We start from the raw sequence: 22,962 nt of genomic DNA on the forward strand, positions 1-22,962 counted from the left end.
GGTATTGTGAGTTAGCTTCACAAGAGATAAATGCCAAAGCACCCCACAAAGGTTCTTCATCCTACTGGAAAGAAGATGCACAGAAATGAAATCCATAGTATTGTCCTCCTAGGGAGGGGAACAGTGCAGGATTCAGCAGGCACATCAAACCACATCCCAGTTCTTGCTCAGGAAGCTGATGAAGAACAGTTCATTAGATCTTTGGGTTACAGATTCAAAGTCAGAGCTAAGAAAAAAGCACATATGAAAACTCTGAAATCATTTTATTGAAAAGTTTCATTAAAGAACAGTCTGTGAAAAAAAAAATTCAGGTGTGATACAGCAACAGCACAGAGAAGCACCTTATACATCTCAACTTGAGGTTGGTTTTACCAACAGCCACCATCTGCACATACTCAGCTTTCCAGAGACATATGGCACATCCTGTCATGTCAGTGAGTTTCAGTGCACCACAGGGAGCAGAGCCCATATTTACATCAAATAAGATAAGCTAAGACACTCATTTTTCCTGTGAGAGTATGAAAGGCCCTGTAGTCTGTTGAGAGTGCTGTTCGCAACCTTAGGTATCATTCTCACCCACCCCAGAGAATTCAAAACACTGAAAAAGCCCCTAGCAAAGTATTTTGTCAATAAAAATGTTTCAGAAAACCAGTATAAAAAATTTCTGAACATAAGCATAAGATTATCAAAGAGAGACTGTGCCATTTCTGCTTTAAAAAAAATAGCATTATTTGAAAAAAAAAAATCATGTTACATTAGAAATTCACACAATATTTAACATATTACATCTTTCTGAAACACTGCATGCAGATGAAGCCCCATACAGTACCCAGGCAGTTAGAAGACAAACCAGTAGCTCCCCTTAAGTTCTGCTGTCTCAACAGGAGCTGCCAAGAATTGTGCCATCACAGTTTTAGGATTTAGAAAGTAGAAATCTGCAAGGCAGCAAACCAAGTGTTTTAAATCAGCACCATTCCTTCTCAAGGAGGGGAAAAAATATAATCACAGGAATCTTTTAGTTAAAAGATACTGTATGTTACTTGTTGGTGGTGTCAGTGAGACAATATTTTTGACCACTTGCTATGTCTGATTTTATTCAGAGTACTATATCATGTGCCAGAGGGTCACCTGCAGCATATTTCATTGATTTTTGGTCTAATAAGAAGCTATAGGGGCAAATAAACCCATGTCAGCTTACTTTGGTTCATGAAGAGCCACTGTAAGACAATTAACAGACACAGGGCTGTCAGCCTGCTGTCTGGAAAAATTGATTGCTCCCCAATTCAGTTTTCAGGAACCTGGAAGTTTTTGCATAGAAAAGCAACCACTCTTCTCACCCCTCACTTTTCCAGGCACAAGGTTCAAAGTCCCTGCAGCCCTCATACACATCTATGTAGGAAAGGAGGTGAAGCCCCAGGTACTGCTATGTGTGGAATCCACTCTGTATTTGGTGACTTAATCTTCCTCAGTAACTCAGCAAGACTTAGTAACTCTGCATAAACCTGGAGAATACCAAAAGTGGGCTTTACATTTGAGGATAAATCTGATTACTTGCTTGTCTAAGAAACCAGCAGTAACCCATTCAGACACAGATAGCATAGAGATTTTTTTTTTTTTTTAATTAGGGGGGATTTTTGTTTGCTTTCTTTAACAGAGAGCTGGCAGCAGCCAGAGCCCCTCCCTGTACAAAACGAACAAAGTTATCTCCAGCCAGAGGTCCTAGGGCATACAGCCCTTTCTCCTGAGTACATTCATAGGTGAATGGGTCAACATCTATGGGATTCCTCTTTGGATTGACTGGTTGGTCACTGTCCATTGCCAAGTCAATGCCATTATTTGGCAGAAAGGAGAGGTTGGGGTTTGAGCCTGTTAGAACAAGAGCCATGGAAACTTTATACACTTTCTGGTAGCCATCCTTATCTTGAAGGATACATTTCTTGTCCTTGCCAAAGGATAGCACATGGTGTTCAGGAAGGCTAATGTAACACTCATAAGGCCCAGCACAAGCAGCTGACTGTTCTTTCATCATTTGGTAGACTTTGTGGTATTCAGGGTACATCATTTTGGGGAGCTGGTTAAAAATAAGACCTGGATCACTGACTCGTCTCCGAAAAACATGGATTACTGGAATATTGCAATGGTGACAAAAAAGAATTGCATCAGCAGCTGTCAGACCAGCACCAACAATCAAGACTGGATCTGACATGATGCCAATGCTGTTGTTCTTCACTGCTTCTTCTAGGGCAGACAGCTGGTGATGGACATAGGAAAGGTTCTCTCCTTTGACCCCCAGCCACGTAGGGCTATCATATGTGCCTGTAGCTAAGACCACATTCTCTGCATAGATGGAGAAGGGCTCTTTGTCACCTTCCACAGTTTTGTAAAATCCATCCACCTGAAAGACCTCTGTACTTTTCTCACTGAAGCCCCAGAGTGAATCACTATCCTCCTGCAGATCTTTCTGTGTACAGCTAGAGATGCTCTCTACACTCATTTTCCTCACAGAGGTCACAACAGTACCACATCTGAAGTTCTTCTGCAGTCCTTTCTTCATTACATAGTATTGGTAATATTGAGCAATGTCTTCTGCTGTGGCTCTATTGTTTCTGAGGCCTCTGTAATATAATACAAACAAAGGTCAAGCATCAGTTAAGTATGGGACTGGAATTTCTCCCCTCTTGCACTGAATCTATCCTAGAGCCACCTGTCCTGGCTCTACCAGAGACTTACCTGCTTTCCCTGACTTCAGCAATACAGAACTAACACACTTAGGTCCACAAGTTATTGAAGAGAGGCAGTGTTCTTTAGCATAAATCCCATCCCTTGGAACATGGCTGGTCATTAATCTACTCACATCTTGTTTCTATTCCATTTTTAACTCCTTGACTTTAACTGCTACACATCTCCAGTGCAAAAGTACCTCAGACTGCACAACAGCTGAGCTGATTATACTTGTCATTAAGGACAGCAGCAGTGGACACAGAAGTCAGATGACCATGTCTTTTCCAAGCTTCATTCAGATCTCTTGGTCACTGATACATCTCCCCAGTACATCTTAAGAAGGACACATTGCAAGCAGCACTGCAACTTTACCTGAACCTATTCTGCTTGAAGTGACTTTTACTGAGGGGTAGGAGAGTGTCCTTTCTCTCACTAGAATCAATTGTAACAGATATGTAGCTACATTCAAGAATTACACTCCAGATTTCAAATAACCTCTGGATGTTCGCAGATAATTACATCATATCTTGCCTTCTGTTTTGCTTTAGCCAGTCCTTGAATGGGAGATCTGGGAGTCCCATCCATTCCCCTCTGCTCAGGCTAACCACAGAGCCCTCAATAGACTGTAACAAAAAACAGAAAAATGACTTAGTTATTTAATGGGAGAAGTGAAGTGCAGTATTATAATGTTTAATTTCTTTTCATGTTTTTTTCAGCAGAGATAATGAAATAATTTATTTCCTCTGATCTGCTGTCATGGACAAAGCCATTCATAATGTCCAAGAAAATTGGAAATATAAATGCCTCTTGTGATTTTTTTTTTTCTTTTTAAGGTTTTGCTTGTCTACATACATAAAATCAAGAATAAGAGGAGTTCAGTCAGGTCATTGGGTATCTTACAACATGCAGATCTAAGCAGTTAAGCTTCAATTGACATACATGCCAAGCACCTCCAGGAGCATTTCTGCCAAGGACTAGGTGGGGGACAGCTCTGCGAGCCTCATGCCACCAAGAAAGGACAGATTCTGCTGTTCCACCAAAGTCTGTGTCTGGACGCTGAAGAGTATCAAACAGAAGTGCCACAGGGCTGTCAGATCGTCCCTCCAAGCCCTCAGATAGATATTCCAAATCCTAAGGAGAGACAAATCAGATGCTGAAAACGCAAGTCCTGCAAGGCAGCAGACTGCTTGTTACATCAGTATTTCCAGTCAGTGGTTGTGAAGCTCATTTACTGACACACAGACCCTGTTACTTCCCAAGGACTACCTCCAAAGATCAATGCAGCAATGTTGGCATTCATACAAGGAAGATCTGAACAACTAAAAGTACTTTGCTTAAGGCTCATTCTGAAAATTTAAGTAAGGTTATAACTTACAATAAACACCTAGGATGCTTTACTATGTTACACTGTTTCTCAGTACACAAACCTGGTCCAAAATGGAGACACCTGGTGCCTCTTCCAGTTTTCTCTGAAGAATGGGATGAGGATGAAGAGAGTCTCTTTTGAAGTAAGGGATGTAGCCTGACAGCAAATATGACAAACAGATTCCTGAAGGTCCATTCCCTGCAAGAAACACAATGGAGAAGTTATTTATACTTCTGCAGATAGAGCAGCCCTTTGAGATGGGTTTCTAATAATCAGAACAATTCAAAGCATGACATTGCTGATCCAGGTTGACCCCTAACCTATTAGATGGAGTTGGGAAAGTAGCTTTACCCTCTCATGTCCCCTTCTCCTCAGCAGAAGCTGTTTGCATTGCAGTATCTTCATAAGGTGCTGCAAAGCCATTGAGTTAAACAAGCCAAATGTTAACCTCATCTGAAGCTTAAAGTCCCTAACATGCTAACAAATTAAGTTAATGAGCAATAACTTCTTCAAAGGCTTAGAAACTGGTTACATAGTGAGTGAGGGGCTTAGTTCTCCTTAATCCAGGTTTCACACCAGTCCAGAGTGGTTTGTTGTGCACAGGATACAGAGTAAGTCCAGAAAATGAGAGCAACTATTGAAGTGAAGGGTAAACAGCTCTGCTCCGTAAATTGCATCTAAGGAATATCCAGCAACAGCAGTTCTAACAGGTCTTGAGGGCACTTTCAAATGGGAACCAACCCTACTATGGCACCAGAGGGTGTGTATTAGGGGGAAAAAAGTCTCTCTGCCATGCTTAGACTCCCTTCCAGAATACAGCACTTTGAACAGATTGCTGCATGATTGAACTCCTCCTGCTGACCACCCAATAGCCAGTGGAAAAACTTGATATTCATGACTTCAAAGCCCAGTGAGAGTAGCTCAGGGAAAGTTTTCACATGGCTGTTCTCAAGTGCATTTAATATTTTACAGTGCCTGCATCACTTGGTGTCAGCCTCCCTGGGGGCTGGGATTTGATGCTCACCACTACATGACCAAACTTCATGCCAGAATGATGATGCAGGGAGAAGAGCAGTGGGGACACTGTAGGCTCTGTTGACACAGTGCCCGTGCTGCCTGCGTGAGCAACTGGGGCAAAGGCTGCTTCTTGGGGATTTGAGACCAGGGAGGCTCAGGCTGGAAAGATAACAGCAAGCTGAGCTATGTGAAGGGCAGGACATGCCACAGCGAGGGCCAAAGTCTGCTGTGCTGGGCCAGGATCCACAGCAGCAGGAGGTCAGTGTTTGGAATATTCCACTTGCAGAACAGTTATCCAAAATCAACAGCCACAGATATTAAAACCAAACTAAACTGCAGCTAGAGTAAACTATAGCACCTTTCAGCTTACTCCTTTGCTTTAGGAAGTTCAAGTAAAGACCCATTCCAAGCTTCATCAGAGTGCACAACACTCAGCAACACACACAGAGGGCTTGCTCTGAACCACACTTAAGTTTGATACAGATGGTCACAAGCACAGATCCTTCTGGGGCTCACACTATCCTAGAAAGCAACTGCTTTCATCAGGCTGCCAGCACAGCAAGGAGTCCTTCAGAATAGGGTCTGGGGAAGCAGCTGAAACCTGTGGAGAGTGTCCAGCTGCAGTGAAACACCTTTAGCAACATCCTCTCAATGCACATCTTCACACTGGTGCTTGAGACACTGGGTGTAGAGGTGCACTGGGGATGTAACAGAAAGGCTCACCTAAAGGCTCATACAACTGGTCAGTACAAAGTTACTCTCAGACTAGAACCTCCTGACAGAAGTGCCCTTGTCAAACTTGCTGTTAGGAAGGATGAAGTATAGATTTATGCAGTGCACTAACTTTGGATTAGCTCTCTTGGGGGCTATAAATTAAATGACAGATAAGGAAGGAACCCAGCTATGCAAAGCATTTCAACATGTACTAAGATGCAGGCATTGGTCCCTATTACTTCAAAAAAAGCTCATGATCAGTCACTGAGGGAAAAGCACTGACACTACAACTTCTGCTTTGCTCCAAGAATCACCTCACATTTCCAACCTCCCCTCTTGCAAGAGAGATAAGACAGTTATTACATAACCTATATTCTAAACTGGGAAAAAACACAGCTTTCTACCATTCTATTAAATCTGTATAAATCACAGCAAACTGGTTAACTATCTGTAGTGAAAAGGTTTTAATCCCTTCAAATATCCAGCAGATATTTATAAGTAATAATAATAGTTTATAAATTTGTAATTTATAAATATCCTGCGAAAAAACATGAACTGATGCCAAAAAGGCTAGCAGTTTTTCTACTAAAAAGAGGTATGTGTTTCAGTTTGTCAGACACCTGGTTCTCCACTTCCCACAACTCTTAAGTCTTTCTCTTAGTACTGAAGAAAGCTTGGCTGTCAGGAAAAGCAGGCAGAAACAGTGGCCAGGCATTTCTGGTTTGACTAAGAACACATGAAACAAAAGCTGAAGACAGCACTTCCAAAGCAACAGCAGCACCACAGAGAAATGCAACACTGGCAGGAGAAAACTTACCTATGATTACAACAGGCAGTGGCTTAAACCCACTCCTACTGTGGGGTCTGTTGAACAATGCATACATCTTCCTGTCAGGAAGCATTTAGGTCCTGGAGATTACCTGTTAAAAAAAAAAGAAAAAAGTTCTGAAGTATTTAACTTTTTTGACAAAACACAGAACTTTTGATAGCCTACAAACCCAGTTTGACCTAAAGTATTATCCTTGCATTGCAGACTAAATTACACTTCCACACTCAGGACAGGCCTGCTTATCTTTTTCTCCACCTGCTCCCAAAACAGGAGAATGATTCTCTGAACACACTATAAAAAAGAGAGAGAGAGAGAAAACTTATCTTTTTCTTCCACACAAATTCCAGGCCCTCCAGAACATCTGCTAACTTCAGTAATCATAGAATCATAGAATCATAGAATCCTTGGGGTTAGAAGGGACCTCAAAAGATCATCTAGTCCAACCCCCCCTGCCAGAGCAGGGCCACCTAGAGTATCTCGCATAGGAACGTGTCCAGGCGGGTTTTGAATGTCTCCAGTGAAGGAGACTCCACGACCCCCCTGGGCAGCCTGTTCCAGGGCTCTGTCACCTTACAGTAAAAAAATTTTTTTGAATATTCAACTTGAACCTCCTATGCTCCAATTTACACCCATTACCCCTTGTCCTATCACTGGTCACCACTGAGAAAAGCCTAACTCCATCTCCCTGACACTCACCCCTTACATATTTGAAAACATTGATGAGCTCACCCCTCAGTCTCCTTTTCTCCAAACTAAAGAGACCCAGCTCCCTCAGCCTTTCCTCATAAGGGAGATGTTCCACTCCCTTAATCATCTTAGTAGCTCTGCGCTGAACTCTTTCAAGCACTTCCCTGTCCTTCTTGAACTGAGGGGCCCAGAACTGGACACAATACTCCAGGTGCGGCCTCACCAATGCAGAATAGAGGGGGAGGAGAACCCTGACTACAGTCACTGATGTGTTGCTGCTTGTTAAAGAAAACTTCCCTTCTGCCCATACTGTGTAGAAAAATAGTATTGCCATGATTACCATGGACCATGAATGCTTTGCACTTTCTGAAACAAACTTGTGCATTTGTTGATAAGCAGAGCAAGCCTCACTCAAGACTTCTGGCCAAAGACTGGAAATGTCTTGGCTGCATTGTGAAATACATGCCATTCCATTACTAAGGGGTTTTTGAGAAGTGGTTGTTTAGCTCCTGATCCTTCTCCCTTCATTTTTCAGGAAATAGAGAGTTCTAGATCTAAACAAGTTAATAAAAACAAGTTTTTAAATAAAGTATACAACAAATCTATTTTGAAGGCTAAGGAGTCATTAGAGTGGAAGCTGCAAAACTTATCTGACTGTTGTGCAGATGTTCATTGAACAGTGAAACAGTTTTCTGCCATCCCTCCAAGAACCCTCCAATGTCAAATAATGATTTTCTAAGTGTCCAGGGAATTCAACTATATTGTCACTAATCTAGAGAAGTTTAAGTTATTTTTACCACAGTAAAAGTGTAATTTTCAAAATTCATCATGAGCTTTCAAGATACTCTACAGAGAACAAAGTCTTTTCTAAAAAACATTACTCTGATTTTGGAAAGCTAAGTAAAAATTCACTGAATGGCATTACTTTGTTCAGCAGGGCATGCTCTCCACACCCTTTTCAAGTGCAGAAAGATCTTTGGCAAACACACAGCACACTCCCAGAAGGCCTGGCACATCACTGCATTTGACACAGGTATTGTAGCAAATGCCATCCTATAAGTGTAATGCTCCACTTTAAGCCCAACATTTACATCACAAACAACTACAGCAACACAGTAAGACCTTGGCTGAATGAGCAGTCAGAAAACCAGAGGTGAGTTTAGGATTTGCAAAATTCTGGCCTTAAGGAAGAGTCTTGTAAGTGCATTTGCCTGCATGTAACAATTCTCATGTACCAGTATGCAGCCATCACTGGCACGCTATTCCATGAGGAATGGGTTCATCCAAGCAGAGGGATATTTAGTTTCCAAGTTGAATTTAAAACTAGCAGCTTTGTCCACATTTTTGGATCACAGTTCAGTAACACTGGTGCCTATTACCTCTTACCTAAGCATTTGTCTAATACTCATGCATTTTACCTAACAGGGCAGGGACCACTTAAGGCATCATCCTCATACTTTCCAATTGAAGTAATTTCAAGCATCAAGTTTTGAAGAAAGCAGGTTCCCAGTTTCACTGAGACTGGAAGGTAGATGCATACACTCCAGAGATTGAACATTTCTACCTGTTAGTGTCCCTACAGAGGCATGGATCAACCCCTCAAGGCTTACTTAACTCTGTCCTGGTAGTTGCAGGAGCACAGCTTTCCTGCCAAAGTACTTCCCCCAGTTTTGCCACATGAACCAAAACCTGCACCACCTTCAGCAGACTGTTGTTTTAATTTACCCCCAGATAATTCCCTACCACAAAGCTCCAGAGTTGCAACTGGTAGAATTCAGCACTAGTACCCTGCAACAGCCAAAGGAACAGGAAATGATCAGTAAGGTATTCCCATCAAACCAGCTAAATTACAGGACCTATCTGAAAGTTAGCAGAGTTTTCTTCTCCATGAAAACAAATCCCCTCTCCACAGGTGTATTACAGAAGGAGACAAGTTCTTATTAATTTTTCCTAACACAAAGTCCACATTTTATTTCTGAGCAATAACTGGGAGTCTGGAAGAGGGAAACAAAATCTCTAGAAGCCATCTTGCAGCTTTCTGCTCCATAACACACTGCAGCAGCATGCACAGAAAGTCTGTGTGCACTCTGTAGACAGCAGTAACCCTGCAACACCCATGGGATCATTGCTGGAAGACAGGACTGCTGAACCAACCCAGTACAGCACACAGCAATAGCTCTAGGAGAGCAGCAAAGCCAACATATAAATAAGGAGCCTGCAAGCTTATTTGTAAGACTTGGGCACGGTCATCCTGCTGTGTGCCAGCATTTGTCTGGGGGAGCCTGAAGGCAACAAAAAATGCACAAAATGGCACAAGTTAGCCTGGCAGTCCTGTGTGCTACAAGGGAAGTTTGCCTTGCCTGCTGGCCATTGCACTGTACCACCCCACCCTGATAGACACCCCACCAGCAGACACAGGCTCAGTGATAACACTCTCCTCACTTCACACTCCTCTTCCATCCTGTATCTTCTGACACAGGAAAAATGAGCATTTGCCTGAATTAAACCAAACCCTAATGACTAGAGAAGCACAACTGTTACCCTGATGAAACACTAGATCCATGCACGTTTCCCAAAGTTTTGTCACTGGACAAGTCTATCAACATAATACAAACCATTAGAGATGCTCCTGTTCATCCTAGCATGTCTCTGCAAATGGGAGAACTCCCCTCCACACCCTATGGCTATTATGTCTATATTTATTTATTTATTTTAAAGTAGAAAGTGAGCCAGATGCTGAACCTGTTTATAGCCATGCCCATCCTGGAGGCTAAATGTTTAACTTCTGAGGGTAAAAATGAGTTCAGAGCATCTCAGGCAATTCATTTTCAGGTCAAATGTTCACTTTTCCTCCTGTTAGAAGTCAAGGTAGCTTATTTGAAATGATTTGCTGGCAATTTTAGAATCAAGAGACCACACATACCTCAGTAAGCTGTGCAGTTCATACAGTGTAGCAAATGAAAGCCTGAAGAGGCTATTGGAAAGCATACTGGAAGCTCATTTCAAATCTACACAGAACTAGTTAGTCACAAGATAAAGTCTGAGCTGGGAAGAAACCCAAGACCACTCTTCTCACCTTCCCTTCATGTGAAGTTGGCTGCTGGGCACTCAGCCTTGGTCACCTTAGTGACACTGATCCCTCTGTTGGCTCCTGCTTTAGGCTTCCTACTTTAAATGGTTGTCTCTTTATTCATTCAGGAGCATGCTGTGAGCTCTACATTTTATCTCCTTGCTGCTTCCAAAGCATTTTGGTGTCTATGTGATGTTACATAATTGTTCTGGCTTGGAAAAGCACCGGGCTCCTTCTGGGCCAAACTCCACCTCCCTTTCTGACACAGCCTGCAGGGACTATAACCTCAAACAGAGTCGGTCAGTGTGGCCCCCAGCAGTTCCAGGCTGCACAACTGAAACAGGTTTTAAGTGAATAAAACAAAAAGCAAAGATGCATTTAGCAACACAATGGCACTAAAAGATCTTTAGCAGAAATAAAAAGCCAAGTTACATCAGCCACTTGCAAGTATCTCTCCCTGTAACATCACTGAGATTTTTGCTGAAGTAAGGACCACCAGGTATGGTCTGTACAGCAGGAGAGTTCAAGAGAGCAGTGCAGTCAGTCCATATAAATAATGGAAGAGACTGAAGAAGCTACCATGACACTCAGGTTTAAATGAGAACATAAATGCAACAGTTTTCTCCAGATTCTTTTCTTCATCCACCCATTCATTTCACTAATAGTTTTAAAACTTTAATTCATTAGTGCTTTGAAAAAACAGATTGCTCAACAGCTTTTACATTTTATACTTGCCTCCAAGTTTCAGGAGTTTGTTTTGCCTCCCTCCACTTGGATTATCACACGTGTAACGTGTAACATGACAGGCCAGTTACCTCAAACACAATTAAAGTATGTGGAAAAAATTCACCTTTATGGTACCAAAAGGACACATTCCTAGAAACTTCCCTGTGATATTCAGAAAGGAATGTTACAGGACACCAGACAGAGCTCTCTACATTTAATTACAACCCTCTTACCTTTAGCAGCAGGTCAGATGAGAAGCAGTATCTTCCAGAAAATACCTGTTCCCACAGGAAAGCCAACCAAACAATAAACCTTGAATCCTGCCTCTGCTCTAAGACTGCTGCTTAAATACAGTAAGGGAGCAGTAAGAGAGGAGAGGAGGGGCTGAAAGGAACAGAGGCGGGGCAAGGAAAAGACTTCTAAGCATGAGTCAGCAGAAATATTTCGTTTCCATGCTTGTGAATGGATGATGCAGTGCTCTTCTTAGTAATGCTCAGCTGACTACAGAAAAAGCAAACTTACAGCAGCCGTGCATGGCAGAAGTCCTGCACTGAACAGATAGCCTCATTTTTGATGCTCAGAGTAAATTAAAGATCTGAGACTTTTGTGAAATGCAAAGCTTCTTGAGGTAGAACTGAGTTTTCCCTGTATTTTGAAGAAAACCTGCTAGTTATAATTGCAGGTGGGAAGAGATGTGATAGGATAGCACTGCATGCTTGCTTTACTATTACTGATCTTTTTGGCCACAAGACAACAAGCAAATGCAATGACTTTCCTTGCCCTTTGGACAGTCTGTGGGTTAGTTTTACTGTCAGATACAGTGGATCTGAAAAATACAGACTTCAGTTTATTTTTTTTCATGATAAGATAAAGTCTTATAAACCTGTTCCACAGTAGACACAAAATTGCTTCCTATAGACCTTACAACATACCAGGATTTTCATCCCAGTTATCTTACTCAATTCAGGCCTCCTAAATTTAAAGTGCCCTTCACAAATGAAATAAATTTGTGCCAAAACGTTCAGTTCAAGTAGTAAGTGCTGCATATTTTTATCTTTGAGGCCACCTATTCTGAAACCCCACTCTCCAGGGAATCAGGAGGACTGCAGAGAGTTAAAAGGCATACTTTGAACCATGTGATAGAACAGATAAAACATTGTGAGAAGGACTTCTATAATCTCATGACCCACATCAAAGTAGGACACTTCATAAGCTATTTTCATTCCACCATAATAAGTTGTTTCAAGAAATTTGAAGCCATTGTTTCACTTAAGATTTTGCTAACAGTGATGCCCCTGAAAATCTGACTCAATAAATGCTTGTCAGACTGAGGGGTGGTCTGTTTCAAATTGTCTCTGGGACTTCATCCAAGGTAGCACAAAGAGCCCTTAAATAATTCATACTGGTTTTCTGACAGGAGCAAAGGCTTTTATATGCATTATTCAGGTATTTATTGGCAGATTAAAAAAATGTATCTATATCAGTCAAGGAAAACTATGCTTTTAGAAAAACTAAAGTATTTGTTTGATTAGATGATTTAAGATCGTCCTGTTACTAGGTTTTTCAAAAACTATCCTAAATTTTTGCAGTGTTATATGTCAAACATTTTAGACCAAAGATGTCCAAGTCCAGACCTCCTCATAGCATAGATCCAAGAGGAAACATATGGCAGTTTGGCAGTTTTTATAAGCAGGAAGATAAGGAATGCTTCCTAGACATGCAGACCTGCTGAAATAAAATTGTCCTCTATACCAAAAGAGACCCTCTCTATTTCTCACCTGAATCCCTAGTATATCTCTGCAAATAAAACCAGGATGTCTTCTCAAAACTACAAGCTCTATCATATTATTGCACACAGTTCAACTCTCACAGGAAAATCTTAATACACAAAAATAACCTGCTGTCCTTTAGTTGCTTGTACAGTTAGACCATTGAAGACAAAAATTTGGGGGCTTTTTTTTCCCACAGATATCCAAACACATCAGGTGGAATGTGTATTAATGTTACTGTTTCTCCTGTGGATCTTGTCTGGAAACAAATAATTCAGCCCAACACTTTGTCTGTGTGAACTTTTCAGAAGAGGAAGCAATTGTGCAATCTGCACTTGGCCCAGCAGCCAGCCTTTGACCTACAAATTTATGAGATTCACCAAGGTTTTCTTCCTGATTTATTGTGATCAGTATTATTCAGATTAGTTAAGTGCCTCCCCTCAAAAAAAAAAAAAGTTTATACATAGATTTCCAGCATGACTCTGCAGTCTGTTCACAGCTGTCAACAGCATGCTGTTAACTAGCAATACCAGCTTCTTGCTTTGCATAAAATGTCAAAAATATTTTATTGGTACACAGATTTAAGGGTCCTTAGAGGGGCTCAGGTTTTTACAGAAAAAAAAGGTCATCAAAACTTCTGGAGTCTGTAGGCTCATTTGTTGACACGTATCACTCTACATTCTAGCTGAGATCTGAGGAATCCACGTTGCTTATCACACAAGGTACAAGGTTCTTGAAACTTTTTTCTTTTAAAAAATATAAAGTAAAGCTTAGTTCTTAATAAACAATATCCAGAAAGAAGACACTAAGATACATTAGCAAGATACCTCCAAATGGTCTAGCCGAAACAAAATAATACTTTTGCAGTAGCTTGTGAAAAAATTCTTTCTTTAAAAAAGAAGTTGTTGCTTTTTTCTTAACAAGAGACCTGTGACATTAAGGACTTGTCTTCAGATAACATAAAGGATCAATTCGTCTGGGTCAATCCTTGGATCAATCTTTGTCTTTACAAGCACAGGGCACAGGAGTAGAGTACCAAATTTCCTTTAATATGAATGAGCCTCACCCATAATATAGTGATAAGTGAATCATCCCGTATCAGTGTACAGGGAGGAATTCAAAACATTGCACCACTCATCACTCCCAGCCTGAGAAGGTTTTGGCCTGCATTCTGCCTTACTTTGCAGTTCACAGTATCAGCAATCCTGGGTGAATTTGTTGCAAAGGTCACTTTGTTTCCCTTTAGGTAAGCCTAGTTCTCCTAACTAAAGTAATGTCTAAAGTAATGTTGATGCTGTTTTACCAAGGTAAATTTTGAAGAATATTCCAAGAAGCACGGACAGGGCCTCAGCACTGTTCTGAGCAAGCATTTTGCACCTGAACCACTGCCAAATGCAAGAAATTTCCTGTTACTAATTGACTTGTTGCCTCAGGCCATTCAATTCTAGTCATCCACGTCCTACTTAAACAAGTAGGATGCCATACACAGGGTGCCATCCCCTGATTTGGGGGACCTTCAGAAGTAACATCCCTCTGGTGTCAGAATTCATTGCTGTTACCTCACAGTAGAGGTAACAGCAACTCACAGTAGAATGCTTCTTACCGTGTCTCTCAAGCCTCAACTTCCCATGTTTAGCCAACATTAAGGTGTACCATCACTCTGGGACAAATTACCATGGCCTATTGCATTGTTTCACACGTTAGCTTCATGTTGTGCTGTTTTTTCCTCATTAGAGAAACACTCCCATGGTTATCCTCATGTTTTGATGTTTCTTTCACTTATGGTAAACACAAAAATAAAGATCTGCATATTTTCTGTTTAAGGGAAGATGAAGTGCTTCACTCATTCATCTTGTATGGATCATTTAATCCAAGGCAAAAAATCTCAGCTTCAAGCATTTTGAAGTTGAATGCAGGGTGGGTACAGCCTTGACAGACATACAGGGAAAGTAGGGCACATGTGCTGAGCCAGATCTTTCTTTAGGGGAAGCCATGTGAAAGCACAACCTGACCTGACCTGACCAAGTATTTTGGTTCTATATGATCTCCATGCAGTACTAGAAACGCAGCATGATTCTGCTACCACCAAAAAGCATCTCCAACCTTTTTCATACAAGAAAACTTCCACTTACAAAACTGTATGGCAGCTTATCCACCAAAACTGGAACTCACAAATATCATGTCAATAAATAGTTTGACATCAATACTGGAATGTTTCACCTGCCTCTTTTTGCTTCAACTAAAAGGCCCCACGTTTATCACCAACACCATAACCTGGACCCTCATCATCAATATGTTCCCTGTAGACGTCCTACCATCCTCTAAATCAGAAGATGCAAGCTATGACCATGAGATCTGACAGCAGGTGGATCTTTGAAGTACATTATTTGCTCTGCTAAATGACAAAGGTAAAAAAACCACGGGGTAGCCCAGATAACTGCTAGGCCTGACAGAAAAAGGAGCTTAGGCACCTTTGCAAGTTTAAGACCCAGTTCTGCTCCCCCTTATAGTTTTGAATTCCTATGTGTGGTTGTGCTTTCACATGGCTTCCCCTAAAGAAAGATCTGGCTCAGCACATGTGCCCTACTTTCCCTGTATGTCTGTCAAGGCTGTACCCACTCTGCATTCATATTACTTTTTGCAGTGTTTAGGCAGCTGGGTCTAAAGGGAGTGAAATAAAGGTTCCCAGCACCCATTTGTTATTCAAAGGAATGCTGACCTCCCAGGCAAAGAACTGAAACAGTTTTGTACTAGCAACCTAGAAAATTGTTTGAGGAAAGTTAAACACAAAACCTTATATTTTGCTGAAAGTACTTTTAAAAAGTGAATTTTGCTTTTTCTTGCTCTCAGCTCTTTACATTTAAATAATTCTCTGTTCTAAGAGGGTTGTCTTCCTAAATCAATTTGAGCAAACCAAAGATTTTCACCAGTTTGCATTGTCAATAGGCATCAAGCACTTCCACCACTGTGTTTTGAAAACACCTGCTTAGAAATATACTTCAGAAGGCAAGAATCAATCATACTACCCAGAAAGGTCATGAAGCTCTCTACTGTCTGCATTCATGCTGCCATATCTCTGGCTATTCTGAAGTTAAGACCTGTGTGGGCACTCTAATGCATAACAAGAATGCTGTTTTAGGAGATCTCACATCTTCTCTATCCAGGCTACAGGAACCATTGTGGAGAGCGTTAGTGGAGATCTAGCTAGCCTGTAGAAAGACACGCTGAAAAAGATGCTCCCAGCAAGTACAAAATAGCCCACTGGAGTGCAAAACCACAGCAGAAATCTAGGAAAAATACAGTCACTGAGTTGGCATGTGAAGAATCTGTGTAGAGATGTGCAGAGTGCTGGGGGACTTTCCCTTGGTCTCCCTTAAAGGGGCCAGGATTGCTGTTTTTTCCTCCAGTGATTATGTGGGGATTACAGCCAAATCCAGTCTGCTTTCTACTTCCCAGCACATGTGCTTCCTTTCCAAAACTAGCAGGGTGCAAAGAGAGGCAGTTCTCAGACTTGAGGGACTACACCCATGTCTGTTTCCCAAAACCTAGCAGATTCCTTGTTCAGATTCCTTGCTCAGCTCAAATACACTGCACTCAGACTTCCATCATGATCTCAACATTCATGTGGTTTGGGGAAAAATTAAACACTTTCGTTTCAAATAAACTGCAGCTATGACCTAATTAAAGATTAAACTGCACATGAAGCTGGTAAGGAATGTTCCTCTTATCTTAATGTCAATATATTCATTAATATTTACACAAGTTCAGGATAGGTAGATCATTTGAAGACACAGCCTGTAGTCTCTACCATCTCACAGTTCATGTTACGTTCTTTTTATCTGTACTGGAATTTGGCAACAGATAGCTTAATATAGTATCTGTTGTATCATATTATGATGTGCCAGACTCAGTAAGTGTATGTCCAAGAGAAGAAAATATCCCACAAAAGTCAACCCTCACAGTTTCTTGATTGGAATAACCAACAGAGAAGAAACCTTGAGGTAGGAAATACAGCCCAACTATGAGTACTGTACAGATTTTCTGCACATATTTTCCCTCAAGGCAAATCAGTGACTTTCAAATACAAGTGGGTAATTCAAAACTGGAAAAGGAACATGTACTGCAATGCACTTAGTTCAATAGCACACAATTTCATAAAGAGACCTGCAGAAAGCTTCTGGATATTCATGGATTCATTTCCTTACCACAGCTTAAGCCATTTTGCAGCTCTTTAACCTAACTTTGAAATTCTTTTCTTTCATTTTATCAAGAATCACCTACAATAAAGAATTGAGTAGCAGCTAAGGGCATCCCCAGCTTACACAGCCATCATTGATAACCTCAGAGAAAAATAAGAATTTCTGCAGCAGAGCACAACAGTTCAGCTGCATTTAGAACAGTTATCCCACAACTTCCCATTCTCAGGGTTTATTTTCACCCTCTCAAACAGCTAATAATGACTATCAGAGGCAGATGCTACTTAGATCCATGTCACCAGTCCTTATGTTCCTGACTTGTACATTTTCTTCCTGCTGTAACTTTAAAAAGTCTCTTGGAAATTAAGACATTTTAGCATGCAAGTCCCTTTCTCTTAATAGGGTTTTCAGGCACACTGAAAGATCAGCTGGTCAAACATTTTTTTCTTAGACTCCAGTTTCCCCTCACAGTAGCACCATGTGCTGAAACCCTGACTACTAGGAGTGAAATTTAAAGTCCCTTGGAACAGTTTCACATAAAACTAGACAAACTGGTATCTTTTCCAAAGACAATCTTTTAACTTAGTCACAGTATAACAGTAATGCATGAAAGAGTAACAGAATTATTTCATAGGTCATAGTTTCTCACCTTTCATTGATAGCTTTGTTTCTAGACTAGTTTGAAGATGGAACACAAAAGGAGCTTCTGCTTGTAGCAAAATAGAAGGTACTACTTCGAAAGAACTGCATATATTTCAGAGTCATTCCTTGGTTTATGAACATACAAACTACTCCCTATGAACTCCAAAAAGATTTGGCACAGTGAATTTTCAGAAAAGAAAGAGACAGGATTTCTGCACAAGAAAAGCCATTCAATAACCAATTCCCCAACCCATTTCTTTTAGAAATACCTAGTGATTTCTGTAATTCTATATTTAGCTGGCAGCCATCCCTTTTTAGCACGTCAAAGTTTAAAGCTGAGCATAGTTCAAAGAAACTTGCTTCAGTAGGAAGAATTACCTTTCACTATATCTATTCAGTCTCTAACAGAACAAGAACCAAAACTGCCTGAAGACTTTTTCCAAGTTGCTTTTTTGGAAGAAATTTCATTAAAGGCATCTTCCTTGCTTCTCCTTCCCAGTTATTTTACCAGCAGCTTATTATTGCTGTTTCAGGTGTATTGTTTTGCTTGAATTACTTTGGGTTTGGAGTCTTTCCTTCCCCCAACCCACATTCCACATGTTTTCTGAGTGTGTCTACCAATCAGCTATTTCTGTACTAAAGATGAAAGACTCTATATTATTCTTGCTAATAATTATTCTAGAGAGAAAAATAACTTATCTATAATCCACTCACATTTTCAGCAGCCATCAGAACAGCTGCAGCATCGCCCAGATTTTCTGTTTTTTTCCAGAGAGAAACTGGTCCAAGAAAGGATGAAAAAGAGAAGGTGTTTCTGGTTTCCTAGTGAATTTTTGTTTGGATTGTGAAAATACTAAGTTTGTATCATCACAAAAAACCTCTACCAAGGAGCCTGAAGACTGTAATGTTAACTGACCCTTTACCTCAAGGCTGAAGCCATGCAGCAGAGTTGTGATGATGAAGTACCTGACCTCCTCTGCTTATCAGCCCAGAGCAAGATGTACTCAGCAGGGTAGAATGGTGTGGCACCGAGGTGATCAGAAGAATGAGCTGCCTTTGATACCAGTTCCCTGCAAGCTCTGACCAGGGTGTTATCTAAAGCCTTTGTGTGCACTGTTGACACCCTGAAGGTTAACATGTAAAGCTGTTCTGCCATGTCACACGGAGCCAGGCCCTTGTCTCTGCTCTGTTGCAGATTACTGTGCCTGAACACACAAAACAAACAAAAAATATCCCTCTTCACATCTCTTAACTCTATATACTTCTGTTCCATTCCTCTCAGTCTTCTGACTTAGTCCCAGTACAGAACCTTTTCCATACCTTTTATCAAGCTGGTTTGCCTCCTCTAGACCTTCTCTAGATATCTCACATGCTGAGATGAGAAAAACAGCACAATGTCCAGGGAGCACAGATGAACCACAGGTTTCTGCAGCAGCCTTCTGGTTTGGCCTCCATCATTTCCCATCAATTGATTTGCTTTATTACCTGTAAGCACTGTCCTGACTGTTCACAGGACTATTTTTCATTACCTTAAATTCAAGTTCAAGTTAATCCCTACTCTGACTGAGCTTCTTCCCTGGACCTGTGCCAGAATGCAAGGCAACACATAGGAATTGGGCAAAAGTGAACATGACAGTAAAGGAGCATTGCACAGATTGTTCTTTAAACTGATGCAGTCACCCACATGCCTGATAAAAAGCGAAGTGGAAAACCTTGGAGACTCTCTGGGTACTTCTTGCTCACAAAGAAACCTCAACAAAATAACCAAAAAGCAATAGTGTAGGAGGAAGTTTGTTCTCACCTTCTACCTCAGGAGGGAGGTGGCCTCAGGTAAACACCTAAGGAAGCACAAAGAATTCATATTGCACTCCATTGCCTGGTCTGATCTTTATCTGTTCTTATTCTCTCACCTGGAAAAAAAACATACATGAATGGCTTATGCAAAGTCAGTCCAAGGTTTGCCTCAGAAGTTACTGCTATTCATACAGATTTAAAAGAGACAAAGTACACACACAAACAGTGAACATACTGAAGCCTTAACTAATCTGGAAGAAACACAATGGATGTTAAGCAGCACCAAGGTAACCAAGCAACACTTCTAAAGTACTCCCTGCCTTTACTGCAACCAGGAAACACAGAGAAGGCTGCTGATCCTGAGAGCTCCAAATCTTCCGCATGCCTGCTACCTACACTGCAATATTAAACACCTTTTTCATGCAGGCTTGCTGGAAAAAAACCAGCTTGTTCTGCTGACCTTCCTGTCAGTTCTGCTTCCCTGCTTCAGGCCAACAATCTCAGCATACAACTAAGTATGCTGCCCTGCTGCCCTGTGTAAATCTCCACCTTATCTTCATTCTTGTCTCCCTGCAACCTTTCTGTACCCTTTTCTCTACTCCTAAAGGGCCCAGTCAATTATGCTACAAGCTTTCTTCATGGTGACTGACAGAAAAGCCAGCAAAACATTCAGAAATATCTCAGCAGCAGCAATAAACCATGAGCTGGTTGTCAATTTGCTCAAGTTTGATGACCCTGACATGGTAAACTATAACAGAAACCTTAATTCCTAGATTTCTGGCACTCAGGAATCATTGTAAAGTCATATTCTGAAATGCATATTTTGCATATTCTGAAAAAATAAAGTTGCACATCCTGCCATGGATATGTTCTGTGACACTAAGGAATTCAGGTCCTTGACCAAAACCACTTGAGCATGCTGACTGGTACTGCAAAATGCAAATCTAAACACTTGTTGGGCCTTAAAAATTTTATCAGAGACTTATTTGTAGCAGAAAAATGATTGAGACTTCAGAGCTAAGAATGGAGTTTCTGGACAAATATCTTCCACTGGAAGTACTATTTAGAGGTTTTAGGCTCAGTGGAAAACATGTAGTAATTTCAGTCATACCTAACTATTATGACATTTTAACACCAAGAAAGTAAATTTTATTTCTTCACTTACATAATCTTAAAAAAAAAAAAAAAAAAAAAATCCCGAAATTCAAATTTAAGACTAGAATGCCATGGAATGGAACATGCTTCACCCCATTCTAAAAGAAATTTTTATTTTCTCACATTACTTACCAAAGCCACTGCCATCAGTGTACATAGGTACACCTGACACTCCATTCAACTCTTCTCTTCACCTGCATTTAAGAATATCAACTATTATTACAATGATATTGGGACACAAATTGTACTTCCTATAAACTTAGAATGGTAACAAAAACTATGACTGTCAAAAGATAATGTTGCATTCCTTTCCTTTTCTATTTTATGGACTTTCATTTGAATTTGAGCACACATGAGATTACAAAAGAGCAGCTGCATTCATGGTTAAGGGCAGACATACAATGCAGAAATTTTGCTGAGGAAAGAATGTGTTTCAGTGCTTAGAATCCCCATGTTCTTTATTGAAGCAAAGCTTTACACTTCAGGTCAAATGTTAGACAGTGACCTTAGAGATGGGACAAAAGGAGCGTTAGCAAAATAGTTTGAGTTACATTCATCTATCCCTTTGATTTTTAATTTTTTTTTTCACAGGTGTTAATACAAACTATTACTATGGAACATAACTGTGAATTTTGGGGGGTTTTTTTTGTTTCACATAAAACCTTATTGCAGGATTCTGAGTACCACTCAGCTCTGGGATGCTTTTGAACCTCAGAAGAGGTTCAGTATCAAGTCTTGCTGGTTTTCTCCCTGATCTGTCACTTGGGAAAGAATAAGCAAACTTGTTCTGCTACCAGAGTACTGGTGTTAGTCTTGGAACACCATTAAAAGTCAGTGCCATTACTAAGCTTTGTTCTGAGACTGCACTCAAATGTTGCACTGTTCATCACAAAAATACAAAAGTGTAGTAGAAGAAAATATAAATGAGTGGCACATAAATGAACATATAATGGCAGGAATTCTCTTACAAAACAATAGGAGAATTTCATAATACAAGGTAAGACTCTCATCTTAGAAGGCTGTCAGCCTGTCACATATGTATCACACAGGTGTGACTAGGTGTCAAATAAATGTTTTCAATCTTCTCAGGACACACAAAAAGTTTACAGAGATTAAGTTTCTGCTTAGTCATTGCCACACCAGAGCCAAGGAGTGAACCCAGATCTCCTGGCCTGTGCTTTGGCTACAGTTACTCCAGCACAAGAATCACGATGATTTCTTGATGTGCTGCAAGAGAACAACTCATTTCACACCTTGGTGCCTGATCACCAATATTGAGCATCTCATTAAGAAGTGCTGGAACTTCCTAATGCAGACTCAGTGATTTCAACGCTTATTTACAGCACCAATTCATTTTTCATGATAGAACGTGATCCCCCAGGAATGAATTGACATGTCCATGCTGTTTATATGTTGTTTTTTTTAACCCAAGATGGCTCTCCAGTCTCCCAAGCAATGCAGCATCCTTTAGCACAACCATGCACTGCTCAGGTGCAGAACACTGCTGCAAACAGGCATCTCTTCCATTACAGTTTGCCAAATCCTTCAGCATTCCCAGGATATTGTAGCAGTCATTCTTGCTCAGCCCTCCCAACAATTCCTGTGTAATGAGCCACTACAGGAGCAGCCTGACTTGTATATTCCTGCATCTTTGCAGCTACATTATTTTTCAGTTTCACATGTTCTGCCATTCCAACAGAAATTTTGCATGTTTTCCATTATAGAAGCATTGATTTTCTAATACATATGTGTATAACTAAACCAAGCAGCCTATTACAGCAGCTTTATTCAACTTTGTGTTAAAACTACTTGTACCCTGCATTTATTCTGTAAGCATGTTTATCCCACGGGTTCTGATGTTATCTGTAGCCTGTACTGAGAAGTTATTTCCACAGACTTTGGAAGGTCAATTGTTAAACATCTGTCCACTCTCCCCTACTTCTCCTATTAATCTTCTAAAATTAATAATTAACTTAATTTTCTGAGAATTGGACAGCAACCTTACCACCCAATTCATGTCATGTTTCAGATGACTCATACTGCAACTATGCTGCCTCCAAGGGTTTTTTCCCCTACAAAAGTTCCCTACTGAAACTTGCTACCAGATGATTTTTTTTTTTACTGTTTCTTATTTTTATAGCCAAAAAGCAAAATAGTTTTCTAAAACTTGCAAAAGATGGCTTAATGCCCTGGTGCAGGTATAAGCTTGCCAAAAGCAACATGCCAGGAAGCAGGGAGCTTGTGTTTGGGATTCTGTTGGGAAATGAAACAAGTGA

General features: G+C 40.7%; 1 protein-coding gene across 4 annotated transcripts; it reads right to left on the bottom strand.

Annotated features, from left to right (window-relative positions):
• Positions 1 to 416: 416 nt before the first annotated feature.
• OSGIN1 (oxidative stress induced growth inhibitor 1) lies at positions 417 to 18,766 on the bottom strand. Of its 4 annotated transcripts, none has more exons than XM_030458114.1 (6): positions 18,704 to 18,766; positions 6,636 to 6,738; positions 4,149 to 4,285; positions 3,661 to 3,852; positions 3,241 to 3,344; positions 417 to 2,615 (listed from the first exon to the last, which is right to left on the bottom strand). In XM_030458114.1, exons 2-6 carry the CDS (start codon positions 6,718 to 6,720, stop codon positions 1,622 to 1,624), a joined length of 1,512 nt encoding a protein of 503 aa, XP_030313974.1. In that variant the 5' UTR covers positions 6,721 to 6,738; positions 18,704 to 18,766; the 3' UTR covers positions 417 to 1,621. The 4 variants fall into 4 exon arrangements, with proteins under 4 accessions (XP_030313974.1, XP_030313973.1, XP_030313975.1 ...); XM_030458113.1 differs by lacking the exon at positions 18,704 to 18,766 and adding an exon at positions 11,364 to 11,531; XM_030458115.1 differs by lacking the exon at positions 18,704 to 18,766 and adding an exon at positions 10,411 to 10,701.
• Between the last annotated feature and the right edge of the window lie 4,196 nt (positions 18,767 to 22,962).

This window comes from Calypte anna, chromosome 11 (assembly GCF_003957555.1).
Source record: "Calypte anna isolate BGI_N300 chromosome 11, bCalAnn1_v1.p, whole genome shotgun sequence".
Taxonomy (NCBI): Eukaryota; Metazoa; Chordata; class Aves; order Apodiformes; family Trochilidae; genus Calypte; species Calypte anna.